At 48.5% G+C, this 14,508-nt stretch overlaps 1 protein-coding gene across 1 annotated transcript in view; it reads right to left on the bottom strand.

Annotated features, from left to right (window-relative positions):
- Positions 1-14,508, bottom strand: part of Tmem131 (Transmembrane protein 131) — a 30,007-nt gene that overhangs the window by 633 nt on the left and 14,866 nt on the right. Inside the window, exons 4-19 of the mRNA XM_076126222.1 lie at positions 9,426-9,539; positions 8,435-8,557; positions 7,480-7,662; positions 7,248-7,370; positions 6,846-7,101; positions 6,310-6,466; positions 5,793-5,916; positions 5,102-5,272; positions 3,397-3,807; positions 3,083-3,186; positions 2,830-2,954; positions 2,429-2,753; positions 2,092-2,358; positions 1,898-2,006; positions 1,329-1,829; positions 155-1,118 (exon numbers count right to left, since the gene is read on the bottom strand). Of these exons, the coding sequence (XP_075982337.1) occupies positions 155-1,118; positions 1,329-1,829; positions 1,898-2,006; positions 2,092-2,358; positions 2,429-2,753; positions 2,830-2,954; positions 3,083-3,186; positions 3,397-3,807; positions 5,102-5,272; positions 5,793-5,916; positions 6,310-6,466; positions 6,846-7,101; positions 7,248-7,370; positions 7,480-7,662; positions 8,435-8,557; positions 9,426-9,539 (4,057 nt within the window). The remainder of the gene's footprint in view (positions 1-154; positions 1,119-1,328; positions 1,830-1,897; positions 2,007-2,091; positions 2,359-2,428; positions 2,754-2,829; positions 2,955-3,082; positions 3,187-3,396; positions 3,808-5,101; positions 5,273-5,792; positions 5,917-6,309; positions 6,467-6,845; positions 7,102-7,247; positions 7,371-7,479; positions 7,663-8,434; positions 8,558-9,425; positions 9,540-14,508) is intronic.

Below are 14,508 nucleotides of genomic sequence, written 5' to 3'. Positions count from 1 at the left end.
ATCGCCAAATGGTTTTCACAATATTTATGCTAGGTATAAATCATTGATGATGTAAGAAGCTGCTATCTACCAACACTACCGAACACACTTTGGTCTACGGGTAGGTACGGAACAAAGATGAACAATGAAAGAAGGGACGCGTAAAATGGCTCACCGAGAAAGTCGCGAGAGGGGGAGAACGTAGGCCTCTCGACGGGCGGCGGCGGGCGCCACGTGAAGTCGGGGTCTCTCGGGGGCGTGTGCGTGGGGTCTCCGTTGAAGTAGAACAGCGAGTGGTCGGCGGGCGCGGGCTCGGTGCGGCGCCGCACGTCCGAGCCGATGGGCGCCAGCGGGGCGGGCCCGGCGCCGGCGCCGCCGGAGCCCGGGGCGCCGCGCGCCGCCACCACGGAGCTCCACGACTCGCCCCAGCGCAGCGCGCCCGGCGCCCGCGAGTCGGCGCGCGGCGGCGAGCGCGGCGGGGAGGCGGGGGGCCGCTCGCGCCGCTTGGACGCCTTGTCCTTGTCCTTGCGCGCGTGGTGCTTGGCGGCGGAGGGTCGCGGGCGCGCCGGCTCCGAGCTGTCGAACGCCTTGCTCTTGTCCCGGCGCGGCGTCTCGCTGGCGTCGCGGCGGGGGCGCGCGGGCCGGGCGATCGCGTCGACGGGAGGGAGGCCGGAGGTTCGCGGCGGGGCGGGGTCGCGCGGCGGGGAGGCTCGGTCGCGCGGGGGACTGCGGTCGCGCTCGTCGGGGTCGTCCTGTTCGTCGACGTCGGCGGTGGGCGAGGACGAGGAGGCGGACGCGGAGCCGGAGCCGGTGGAGGCGTTGTCGTCGTCGCCGCTGCCGGGCGGCCGGTCCTCGGTCTCGGGGTCGGCCTCGTAGCCGTCGGTGGCGGCGGGCGGCTCGTCGCAGGGCTCGCTGGGCTCGGCCTGCAGCAGCGGCGCGCGGTCGCAGTGCGGGGCGGCGGCGGGGGGCGCGGCGGGCTCGTTGTCCTCGGAGGAGCGCTCGTCGTCGTCGTCCTGTTGCCGCAGCACGTCGTGGCGCCAGCGCTCGAAGGCGCGCCGCTCGGCCGACGGGTCTACTGCGGGCCGCGGGGGGCGGCGGCGCCGGGGCGGGGGTCGTCGAGGCACTGGTGGGGGCGGCGCCTGGCGTGACAAAGTTATCATTAGTAACGTAAGTACACGATGTAAAGAGGTTACTTTTATTTATGTAATATGGATTAAAATTCTGCAGTAAGATATTTGTTTTACATTGCTGACATGGAAAAGCAGTGATGACCTTTTAAGATGTGTGTAAACTTATTACACACTGTTCAATAATTAAATGTCGAATATGTGTCGTCAGTAGTATATTACCTGTGGAGCGTGAGCGAGCGCGCGCAGATCCAGCGGCTGTCGCGGCGCAGGAGGCGGGCGTGCGGCGCGGGCTCGACGCAGCTCCCTCTCGGCGTCCAACGCCGCGGCCGCCAGCACCAGCGCCAGCGCCGCCAGCGCCAGCAGCGTGCCCGCCGCGCGCAGAGCCGGCTCCCAGGCCGGACGCGCCGCCGCCGCCGAGCAGCGCGGCAGCAGGCGGGCCGGCGCCGCCGCCTGCAGCTGGAAGCTGGCGCGGCCCAGCTCGGAGCGCAGCGACAGCGTGGCGGCCACGCGCGCCAGCGTCCAGTCGGCCGTGAAGGCCAGCGTGAGCGGCCGCGACTCGTTGGGCGCCAGCGACAGCGCGGCGCACGGCGTCAGGCGGAAGCCCCGCGCCTGGCACGGCGCGCCCGCCACGCGCCACTCGCGCAGGCGCACGCGCACCCGCCCCGTGTTGCGCGCCAGCAGCGTGCGCCGCACCGTGCCGCCCGCCGCGCACTCGCTCACCTGCGGGGAGGGGACACGTCAGGGGCTGCGGGCACGGGGCGTGGGGGGACAGGTCGGCGGAATATTACCTCGAAGAGTAACGGCGCGTTGGTCCCGGGTCGCCGGCCGCCGAGTTCGAAGCTAGGATACGCGCCGCGACCGGACAGCTGCAGTCCTTCCATTATCGTCAAGTTGTTCCTGCGAACGCGAACAAGTCACTGAGTGTTCTTCGAGTACCGGTCGGTCGTCGACGTCGTCGACCGGTCGGTCGCGAGCGAGTCACCTGAGGTAGAGGTAGGCGGTGAGCGCGGAGGCGTCGCGCGGCGCGAACGTCAGCTTGATCTCGAGCTCGGCGTCGGGCGCCAGCAGCAGCAGCGGCAGCGCCTCGCTGCTGTTGAGCGCGCCGCCGTCGAGCGCCGCGCCGCCGTCGTCGGCCTCGGCCCACAGGCGCACGGCGCCGCGCGCCGCCCGCCACTCCACGAGGCGGAAGGCGTCGCGCGCCCACACGCAGGCCTCGGAGCGGCACAGCGCCGCCTCCGCGCCGCCCGCGCTGTAACAGCGGACAGGGTGAGCGGGGCCGGCGAGCGCGGTACACAGAGCGGCACTAGGCGGGTACCCACAGGTGCGCCACGGGCCCGGCCACGACGGGCTGCAGCAGCAGCGCGTGCGAGCGCGACGGGTTGCGCGCGCGCACGCGCAGCGGCACGGCGCCGCCCACGCCCGCCAGCCCCGCGCCGCCGCCGCCCGGCGCCAGGCGCGGCCACACGGGCGCCACGCTGGCGGGCGCGGCCACGCGCAGCACGCGGTCCGTGTGCACGTGCAGCGACACGTTGCTGGGCGCGGCGCGCTGCACGAACTGCGCGTGGCGCGCCGCCTGCAGCGCCGCGTCCAGCCGCAGCGCCGCCTCGTCCGGCGCCGCCGCGCGCCGCAGCCACGCCGCGCCCTCTGCACAGAGAGAGCGGTCACGTGATGTGTGTGGACTGTGCACCTGCAGCGGTCGGTCGTCGCGCCGCATACGTACCGGGCGTCTCTATGTCCAGGCCGGTGTAGCAGTCGGGCGCGCACAGTCGCTCGGCGGCGTACACCACGGTGCCGACCGCGTGCCGGCCCGCCGTCACCGCGCCCGCCTCCGACTCGCTCGCCGGTCTGACAACACAAAATCATTTGTCTACACTCAAACTGAAAATATTACACGTTCTTTAAACGTGCGTTAGGCGGTGTGCATACAATAACAGCTCTGTGATTCTGTGTATATAATAAGTAATATGACATACTCGTAGAAGAGTGCAGGGTTGTCCGGCGGCAGCGTGACCTCCGTGACGTGCATCGTGAGCGCCATCGTGCTGTCCAGCACCAGCGGCGCCGACGCCCACGCGTACTGCGACATAACGTACGTATTATATGTTTTTATTCTAAGAATCGTAACGCGTGATAATCATTTCGGACAACGTTACCGAAACGATACCGAACGAACGACAATAGAGTGTCGTCATTATTAACATTTACGTGTGATTTTTCCAAAAAATATATCAAGAGCCAGCCGATTCAGATCGTCAGTAGAATTATAGGAATCAATCGTGTAGCGTACCGGGGCGGCGTTCCTGAGCACGAGCGGCAGCGCGAGCACGCGGCCGTGGTGCGCCGTGAGCTCGACGGGCGCGCGCGTGGTGGTGGGCGGCGCGGGCGCGGCGGGCGGCGCGGCCGCCAGCACCACGTGGCCGCGCAGCGCGCCCGCGCGCGCCGGCGCCACCACGGTGAGCAGCAGCGGCGCCGAGCCGCCGGCCGGCACGCAGCGGCACGAGTGCTGCGGCGGCGGGTCGGAGCGCGCGGCGCAGTTGGCCAGCGCCAGCTGCGCGCCGGGCAGCGCGGCGCGCAGCTCCTGCACGCACAGCGCGGTCACGGCGCGGTTGAGCAGCGCGCCGCGCACGCGCCGCGTGGACGACGCGCCCACCGCGCCCAGCCGCAGCGTGCCGTCCGCCGAGTTGGGCCAGTCCCACTCCTGCACGCGTCACACGCGTTACACACGTTATACACGTACAGGTGTTGCTCGAACGATTTGCAATTTTCTACTAGGGACTACGAGATCATGTTCATAAAAACTAACTAGATATTAATTTGTCAATCGTATATATGTATATCTTTCTAATTTTAAATTATCTAGTGTGATAGTCGAGAGCTGAGGTATGCAAGTAGAATGCCGGTGAACGTGAGGATAGTTACTATATAAAATTAGCACAATAACATTTTTTTAGACATTTTAATTGGGTGTGATTGGAGATACATTTAAGAATTAAAATTTATATTGTCTTCAAGATATAGAATTGTTTAAAACGTAATGGTTATTTTCCTTAAACGTCATGAATATTACAAAAAAAAAATATTATATATTTTTTATAATTATAATATTTCGGTCGAATTAAATTAATCTCGTAGATTTTTTTTAAATCATGTTATTTTTTGTATTCGTTCACGAAGTGCTCGTTTACAGTGGTGGATGATTGATGTTAGAATATGAAAATTTCGTTGTTTCAATAATAGAATAGAAATCCCGATGCCAGTTTTGCGGCTGGCGGTGGCAAAAAAAATTGAGGATTTAGTTCATTAGCATAAATAGTTGATGATTAATCGTTTAATATAAAATATAAAATTATTATTATGGTATTTTGCTAGCACTCAAATCAACGGCTAGGCAACTTTTTATAGAATGTCAATATTTTTTAATAGTATGAGTACCTTATCGTTATGACGTCACAAGTAGACCGTTTTCGACGGGATCAAACGTGTGATGAATATATCGATTTCGTGTAATATGTAATAATATTCACGTTTAAATTATTTTTTATTAAACGTAAATATTATAAAAAAAAATATGACATATCTCTCGAGCATTCGGAATCGACAATGTATTTATACAAGTATAGTGACACTCGGTCGATTAGTGTATGTCGGTGCAAGCACACCGCGCCCCCGCGGCACACGCGCCGCACTCGCGCCCCGCCACTCGCGCACGCGCCGCACCGAGCACGGCGCCTCCACACCACCACACGTCACTAGCCTCCTGCTTCATGTGTAACTACTGCTGCCATTGTTATAACGATACGTCACGGAACCCTACGTTATATGCACCGGTTTAAACCTTCCTGACCAATTACTAATATATCTTTAACTGTCAGAAATCCACCTTCCGACCGTGTTTACATTGTAACAGACATATATTTGAACCATAACGAACAATCCCATAATAAATAAAACCGCAATACTCGAGTAAGAGTTAACAGTAGGTTGTGACGTACAATGTCGAGTCGTCCGCTGTACACGAGCAGCGGCACGGTGTAGTCGGTGACGTTGGTGCGCAGCGTGAGGCGGCCGCGCAGGCGCGCGTCCAGCGCCGAGCTGCGCAGGCGCACGCGCCCCACGCGCGCCCAGCCGCCCGCCGCCACCACCAGCGGCGTCAACGATACCACCTGCAGATGATACGTCATATCAACTTACATTTCCTACCGCTAATTATTAATACAATATTTTTTATCCTTTTTCACTATCAATATAACCAAAAAATTTAATCGCTACATATTTCAAGCGATGTTGTAATATCAACAGTCATTTAAATATTTATAAGTTATTGAAATAATTAGAAATTATTATTACTTGCTTTAACGGTAAAGGAAAACATCGTGAGGAAACCTTGCATGCCTCAAAATTTGTTTAATACATTTATTGAGGGCATGCAAAGTCCCCAACCCGCACTTGGCCAGCGTGGTGGACTCAAGACCTAACCCCTCCCCCTCGTTTGGGAGGAGACCCTTGCCCTGCAGTGGGACAATAATGGGTTAAGATAAAAAAAAATGAAATAAAGAGATTTGTCAATCTATTTCTATGTGACGTACACGATCGAACGTGCACGTACACCAACTATCTTCTTCCTCCGATAACACAATATTTTGATTGTACGCAACACATTATAAATATGAGAGAGATGTTTACGTCGAAGTGTTTGTCGATGTCGGGCGGCAGGTCGATGTGCGTGACGTGCACGGCCACCGGGAACTCGTTGTTGACCATCAGCTCGCGCGGCGACAGCGCCTCCTCGCGGTTCGACGTCACCATACTGCACACACAACACACACGTCATTATTTACTCATTTATTATTTAGATGCCATGTCAATGAAGTCTACATTACGTGTGAAACCATAAAGCTTTCATTTTTACTACAGATGTGTGAGGTATCTAGATTTTATTAATTAGATTGGCTGACTTGACTTGAATTGTCTGCCTCCGTAACACAGTGGTTTAGGTCATTAAGTCGCTACCATTGCATTGGGAGGTCGTGGGTTGGATTCCCACACGGGACAATTATTTGTGCAATCCACAATTAGTTGTTTCCAGTCTGGTTGTACTTTGTGTGTGTTGTTTGTATCCCCTCGACACAAGAGCAATTCATACTGCGGGAGTCGTCTCAATAGGAGGCTCCTGAGGCCTTGTAAGGTGTGTGGTACGCACTGTATGGTGGCGGGCGTGACCCGCAGCGTGCCGGGCAGCAGGCGCACGCTGTACGGCAGCGCGGCGCGGCCCAGCAGCAGCCAGCCGCCGCACCACGCGCCCTCCGCCAGGCTGCCCCCCTCCGCGCCCGCGCCGTACCCCGCCCACATCTTCGCGTCTGGAACACGTAAGCGTAAATGTTAGACCCATTTTTACTTTCAACCCTGTCTAGTAAATTTGAAAACATATAATAATATGACTTAACGACTAATCAACCTGATCAATGACCTTAGGTCATTAGGTCGTCGTCTTCGGTCGCAGTGAAAACTTTTTATTTGAGCTTAGAAACAAGTGCAACGCGTGACGGCGAGTACTATTGCTCTTTGATCGCCTGATAGATAGATCAGTCGTTGTATGCCCTTCTGCACAGCGACATCGTTCCATTTGTTTCTCTTATGCTCAAATTTTCTGACGGTAACTAAACTAAAAGAGAACAGCTTCGTCGCAGGACGTCAACTGACACGGAATGATGTATGAGTGTGTGTACGTGTACTCACAGTCGAAGGTGAGTTGTGCAGTGTTGGTGAGCGGCTGGTGCGGCTCGAGCAGCGAGCGCGCGAGCGACACGTACACGCCGTCCGCCTTGACGCCGTTGCCGTTGGCCGTGCCCTTGGGCTCGCCGTTGTGCGTGGCGGGGGAGGCGTGCGCGGGCGGCGGGGGCGGGGCCGGGGGCGTGGCCGAGCAGCGCGCCGCCCAGATCGACGCGTCCAGCGCCACGCCCGAGCTCGCGCTGTTACCCGCTGAAATGTCCAACTGCGGAAAATATGTAGCTTACTTTATTGTGACGCCAAAGAATTTTAAACAAAGTTTTGGGACGTGCTTCGACAAATTAAAACTAATAACACGCACGCACAAAAATATGCATGTGCGTATATGTTGTAACGTGCACGTGTACGCACCACGTCGGCGGGGTCGTGCGAGCCGCGCGTGCTGAGGCGCAGCTGCAGCGGGCTGGCGTACTCGCCCGCCGGCGCCGGCCGCGCCTCCACACACACTACTAGCCCGCCGCCTGTTATGTTCGCCTGCAACACACAGACACACATTATTTACCTCGTATAGATTTCTCTACTTACTTTGATTCTCACGCATCTATGTGTGAAGTAGTGGGAGCTGGTGTATGCGTGTGCTTACCTTGATCCGTATGTAGGCGGTGAGCGGGTGGTGGTGCGGGTGGTGCGGCGGCGGCGTGAGGCGCAGGCGCACGAGCGGCCGGGCGGCGCGCGGCGGCAGCGCCCACACGCGCCGCGGCGCCGACTCGCCGCCGTCCGGCAGCTGCAGCCCCAGCCACGCGCCCGACGAGTACACCTCGCTCACCTGCACGCACACACACACACACACAAACATATTATTACAACGGCAATTGCAAGTAAAAATACAGAACGCGCTTCATATAAATCATGAATCTTGGGCCAAAATAAAAAATATCTAGACTAGTCAGAAAAAGCTGCTTAATTTCAAGGCTTAAGGCTTCAACAAGGTAGAGTTCAAAATAAAAGACCTGAACATATACTATGTACATTGAAATATTGTGTTTATTGTCAATTTCCATAATGCACTCTCATAATACATAAATAGATGGTCTAATTATAATAATTGGAGTATATTTCAATCAAGTTATTGACTTCCCGTGTCTGTGGCTAGTAATAACGTTAGATTTATGTTGTAGATAGCGTCATTTAAATACAGTGACGTCATCATGGACTAATGACAGGAAGAAATTAAAACTTATTTAAATAATTACGCACTTAACTTGAATAATAATGCTTATAATCAAGATTTACAATAAAATACTTTATTAATATTTTTTTCATGATCTAGTACCAGTGACAAAAAAGGCAAAAAAATATAACGACAAAGAAATTTGTAACTACTTTTTTTTCGTTAATAAATCTAGCATTAAAAGATTTTGCTACAAGTAAAAAAATATATTTTACAACATAATCATCCGTGATTAATCGAACCCACCATATCTAATGCAATCATAGTCTCGAATTTAATACTTTCACTCAACACACGTAAAGGTTACAACACAAGGATAAGAATAAACTTAAACATTTTTTAAATAATATAATATTTATAATGATACCTGTATAGTTTGATCGGTCGGGTTGTGCATCGTGAGCAGTGGTTCGATGCTCGCGTTGAGCGGCACGCGCACGCCCACCAGCGGCCACACCCCCCACTCGCTGGCCACGCCCACCGCCGACACCTGACGTCATCAATCATACATACATATATCATTATTTATTGACAACACATAAATAACTATCACGGTGACACTTCACTTCATTATTTTTACTATTCACTGGAAAATTATATATCCCGAAACCATTATACTGAGTAAAGGCTAATAAGCTATAGATTTTTCTGATTATTTCTGTAATCTAGATACTTAAGTTACTAAAATAACATAAGCAGAGCTGCGTAAGCGCATTAGCTATGCATAATTGATACCAGCGTGAAACAGGCTTTTTTTAAGTGAAGCTCTATTTGCAATAATTTCACTAAGATTTTTATTTCTCTAAACTTAGTGAACCATTACTTAATGATATGTAATATTTGATATTATGGGAAATTCTTTCTCTCTCTGCCTAATTATTCGTGACAAACATATGATATTGTAATAAAACAAGAGAAATGATAAAGATAGTGTGTCACGGTGATGTTATGTAAGCTGTTGTAAGCATGTTGACATTTCACCGCGCGGACCGGTTGCTGCCAGTCTGTCGCTACCTCACCGCTACCACACCGCCACACACCGCTCCCGATGTTATTAACATTTCATCATTATTTGCATAAAAAAAATAATATAATCATACAAGAATATTTTTTTCTTAAAGAAATATGACTATTAAATACCAACTCATTTTGTATCAGCTATTATAATATTGTCTCACGTAATATAGCACAAGCGTATTCCAATCTACCAGATAATGCACTGCCGCTGGGGACCCAGGAAAGCTTTATACACTTCATGCATACAGGAACAGGATTTGAAACCTCTTAAATCCTTCATATACTGTCCTTCCATCAAGACAGTAGGACAGTTTATAATATAATACAAGTGTCATACTCACGGGATACTTGTGTACTCCGAGCGAGGTGTGTATGTAGAGGTGCGCGGAGACGGGCCCCTCACGCCGGCCCAGGTACACCACGCTGAACGTCGTGTTGGCTTGCGGCGGCAGCGTCTGCCCACACACACACAATGTACACATGTGCCACACATACACACACCACATTATAGCTGATTACTCTTCTAAAACTAGGTGGACAAAGATCTTGAAAAAGCTTTTGTTAATACACTTGGCATCGTATTCCTCTTATAGACTGTATAACTATGGCCACTTAGTTTGGTTGAAAGATCCTTTTAAAAGCACTTCGATCTTTTCGTTTCTTTATATGTTTGTATACAGCCTGCAATTAAACAGGTACAAATCACCAAGTCTGCTTGGATCCTCCGTATTTTTTAAGAAGACACTGAACCCTGTTTATTTTTCCTTTCGGTGTTTATACGGAAAGAAGGAGAATCTTTCTTATTACTGGAGGAAGGCTCTAGCCAGTATAATGCCACTGAATATTTATATAAGTTATTAGTTGAAGCAGGTGTATGCTGCGGGTCGTAATGGTTAGTGTTTGTTTAATATATTGAAAGTCAAGTAGATATGATCGTGGTGTTATTACTAGTTACGAGTGGTGGCTATTTGTACCGCACTCCACACAACGTAGGTATACGTTGTACACAATCAACTCAAGTGCCTGGATATTTGTTCATGTCACATTATTGATCACTATCTACAATCATAATTGAGGTCACCTCCATACTTGTGTATTCTCTATTAATTCATTTTAGTTTAATTTTGGATGGTCATTAAGTACGTTGAGCAATTTTATTAATTTAGAATAGCTTAATGATGTTGAAGTCACGTGGAGACTGGAGATACGTTATACGTATAAAATGCAGGTCGATTTTAGACACATACTGATAACTGACAATTTTAGAATTTAGAAGCAAACCAAAGAAAGCTAACTAATAATTTATGCTTAACAGGAATAAGCTTTAAGAACTGAAAGTGCAAAGTTTCGCATTAATAAAAGTTCACGCAGACGGCATTGAAACCTAAATACCTACCTAATGTCAATATTAAATGAAATGTGATAATGATACATGTGGGCGACACACCTCTAGTGACGTCACTGTGCACAATGTACGGAACAATACAATAATTATAGCTATACATGATACAATAGGACGCGAGGCAATTAGCAGATATATGCGTTATCAGTGGCGTGAGTAAGTGTCGCCGCGCCCTTTATCACACGCTCACAGCACAGCCTGTGATACGTCTGGTGTGACCGAAAGTGAAGGCTAATTATAGTGAGCTTATTTGCCTTTACTAAGGGCTAACTTACTGGGTTAACTAGAAAACAATAAAAAATGCAGAAAAGGCGTGGGACTGTGGCGTAACTATAACCCTAAGAACTCGTGGCAGCTTTGTCACAAGACGTCCCAATTTTGGAGTATCTCTCTTTCACCACCACCTATAGTTCAAACTATAGGAAATAAATAGTGGAAAACGTAGGTGCTGGTACTTCCGATTTTCAGCTTAGAACTGGCCAAAAGCTTTATCAGGAGACCACCGCATTGCCACCACGCCAGTCACGCCACTGACCATAGCCCAGAATTCACTTAGATTTTATGAAAAAGAAAGCTCCCTTACATAAATAGATATGTGCGTGCACTAAAGTGTGCAAATGAGAAGCTTACAGAAGTTCTATTAGTTTGTATACCTTTAGAATCTTGAGCTGGCGTATAATTTTTTTGTTTCAGTCATGTGTATTAATATTTTACTTTTAATTGATCTTAATATGGACTTCATATAAAACGTTAACTTTTTTGCTGTCAATTCGGCACAATGAGGCAAGGGCATTACTTCAATTAAATATTAAAAGTAGTCTAGACAGTAAGTGACGTGTAATGTTTGTAGGTAACAAAGGTGTACTATACTGACTAGACTTATTATAAATGTTTAATTGAATATGCCTATTTTTCTGTATGTTACTTTACTTTTACGGCAAAAGATAAAATTATTGGATTTAAAATGGGGCAACTAAACTAACTATGTGGGAGACCAATGCCTAATACAATATTAAAAAACAAAAAAACTATATTTAAGAGATTATTATATCGCAAAAAGGCAACTGCGGAATTTGTTCTCACGAACGTCGCGGGCTTAAACTGCAACGAGCAAAAAAGGCCTTACAAGAACACAAATATTTATGTTAAGTAAGGTAAAAATATTTTAAAATAAAACGCATGGAGCGTGTTTGGCACAAGACGTCACGTGAACTAAGTAGGGCACACCACGCTCATGTCGCTCATTGTATGCTAAAAACATCCGACCAACAAACTTGGTTGTCTTCAAACCACTGCGACTATTATAAACAATAAGCTATAAACAATAAGTCACCTAGATAAATACAGTTTCCTGTATAAGAGGTAAATAAGAAACTATTAAAGTACCATCAACTTTGTTATCTTTACTTTGCCACGTTAACTTTACCAACTGAAAATTGGTATTTACGAATATAAAATTTTACAAAAGTCACATTTTTAACTAAAGTCTCGGTTTGGTAGCGTTTTATCATTAAAATTTCATTTCCAAAATTGTTTATCTTCAAGATTCCAAGCTGATAAGTTCATAGCATTAGACTGTGTGTCACCTGTCACGTAGTCAGTGAACTGTGCTACGAACTACGACTGTGTACAGTAGGTGTAGTACACAAGTGCACAAGTACACATAGTGCCGGTGTGAATGGCTGCAGCGTCCTGAAATAGCCTCCACATCACGTTGCACCGAGGAATCCGCGACACACACCAATCACACTCATCTCTACGCAGCTACTTTACATTTCACTCAATCATTTAAAGCATTCATTAATTGCAACGGTCGACAAACAGCTATCAAGTCTGAGACTAAGCCCAAATAGGACTTTAAACAATCAGTGTCTCATTATCCTATAGATGGGTGACCAATAAAATGTAATTAAGAGCGTCTACATTTTTAAGGGCTGATAGAAATACGCATAATACGTGACTATTTTACCTATATTTTTGTCTGCTGGACTATTAATAACCTAAGCAAAAAGTTCCTATCTCTAGTTTGGCCACTAACCTTACAAACTTATGACTACCCTACTAAGCCATCTGGCGATCAAAATACTGCTAGAGCCATAATAGGAAGCCGCCGTAGATCATGATTCACGTGCAATGTGCATGTATTTGTCGGTACATCGAACCGCCAAATATGCTGGAAGTTTACTGTACACTGTGTGACTGTGTGACGTCATACAATAATAGTGTGTTTTTGCGGACGCTGCCCACATTCCTCACATTGTAACTAGTACATACTGCACCGTACAAACTGCCCTCCGGTAGATTGGTGATCACGCAAACCGTGACAAGATATCATTGATGGGTGATCAATGTGGCTTTATCCTCCATCATAACTTGGAAATAAACTTTAGTCACCAGACCTGACGGTAAATAACACCAATGACATGCGTAAAGGCTGCTGGACATTTGAACAATACTCTTTAAGGTCCTGTAAACCGTTCTTATACGTAGAATAGCGAACCTTAGATTAGATAGCAAGCACAAGAAGGGTATATTAAAAGTACAGATAGATTTGTTATAAGTCGGATAAAAAGTGCAGCTGCTTTACCTCTGCAGCTGCACCGCCGGCCACCGGCTATTAAAGCAGCACGAGTTCGGCATCAATTATATCATTATCAGCCAGATAACTTGATATGTGATAATCGGTTAAGGCGACCCGATAATAAATATATTATGTAACACTTGCATAATTACTTTTAAAAGGCTTTTTTCATGTTTACGTTTAATGCTGTTATCTCTTAAAAGGTTTATGATATAAGTGTACACAAACATATTTTGATTCTTATGTAAATAGAGGTAATATTAGGATTCTATGGAGAACTTCTTGATGGGAAAACCCAAACCTATTGAGTTTTGACACCAGAATTGTAAACAAATGAACAATGTGTAAGGAAAATTAATACGTTACTAATGATGCGTGACAACATAGTATTGGACCACGTACACTACGGGTACAGGAGGACACCAAGTGAAGTGGTAACACGTTCAGCGATCGATGTATGAGCAGCGTTACGTGAGAGTCGTTACAGCGGTTACAGACGCACCGGAGTGCGGGCGAGTGCGGGTGAGTGCCGGTGACCCACATAATGCTCAAATATCGCGGAGGTGGTGAACACTTCCGCCTCACGATACACTATTTATAGCCGAGCGACGACTATTTATAGTCACGTACAATCAATTACATATCGACATATTGTTACATACGTTATACTGTTAACTTAAAGTTACAGACAAACAATATTTGAATGTTCTAAGAGTTGAATTCATAAATCTTAGTGCAGCAATGTTTTATGACTACGCTGTAAAATCACAAGAGCATCCCAAATCGGCCATCACTCGAACTATCGGCACTCCAGAGTCAGGCCGTGGCGGAATCATAGTACCCGGTGTTATTTTGATTAATTTTTAGTTCTTTTCAGAACTGATACCTATAATTCAAAACTTCCAGAAAAGCGACTTCTCGGTTTTACGGGAACCAAGGAAAAAAAGTGATAGCCGAGTGGTTTAAGTTGGCACCTCCCACGCAAGTGGTCGCAGGTTCGAATCCGAGGCAAAACACCAATGACTTTTCGAAGTTATGTGTGTATTAGAAATAATTATCACTTGCTCTAACGGTGAAGGAAAACATCGTGAGGAAACCTCGCATGCCTAAAATTTGTTTAATACATTTATTGAGGGCATGCAAAGTCCCCAACCCGCACTTGGCCAGCGTGGTCGACTCAAGGCCTAACCCCTCCCCCTCGTTTGGGAGAAGACCCTTGCCCTGCAGTGGGACAGATATGGGTTATAAAAAAAAAGGAAAAAAATGGCTAAAAATATCATATTTCATTCTTGACGTAACAGTTTATTTGTTGTCCTTGTACACATGATTTAGAGCAGTCAGCTCAAGATAACGATAACATTGTTGTGAGTACAAACACTGAGACGTAGGACTGAGCGACCTATGACACTAGTTTATTGACTGATTACATACATAATAGCTA

The sequence above is a fragment of the Anticarsia gemmatalis genome, chromosome 18 (assembly GCF_050436995.1).
Source record: "Anticarsia gemmatalis isolate Benzon Research Colony breed Stoneville strain chromosome 18, ilAntGemm2 primary, whole genome shotgun sequence".
Taxonomy (NCBI): domain Eukaryota; kingdom Metazoa; phylum Arthropoda; class Insecta; order Lepidoptera; family Erebidae; genus Anticarsia; species Anticarsia gemmatalis.
Note: the sequence above shows the minus strand (reverse complement) of the source record. Positions and strands in the feature narration are given on the sequence as shown.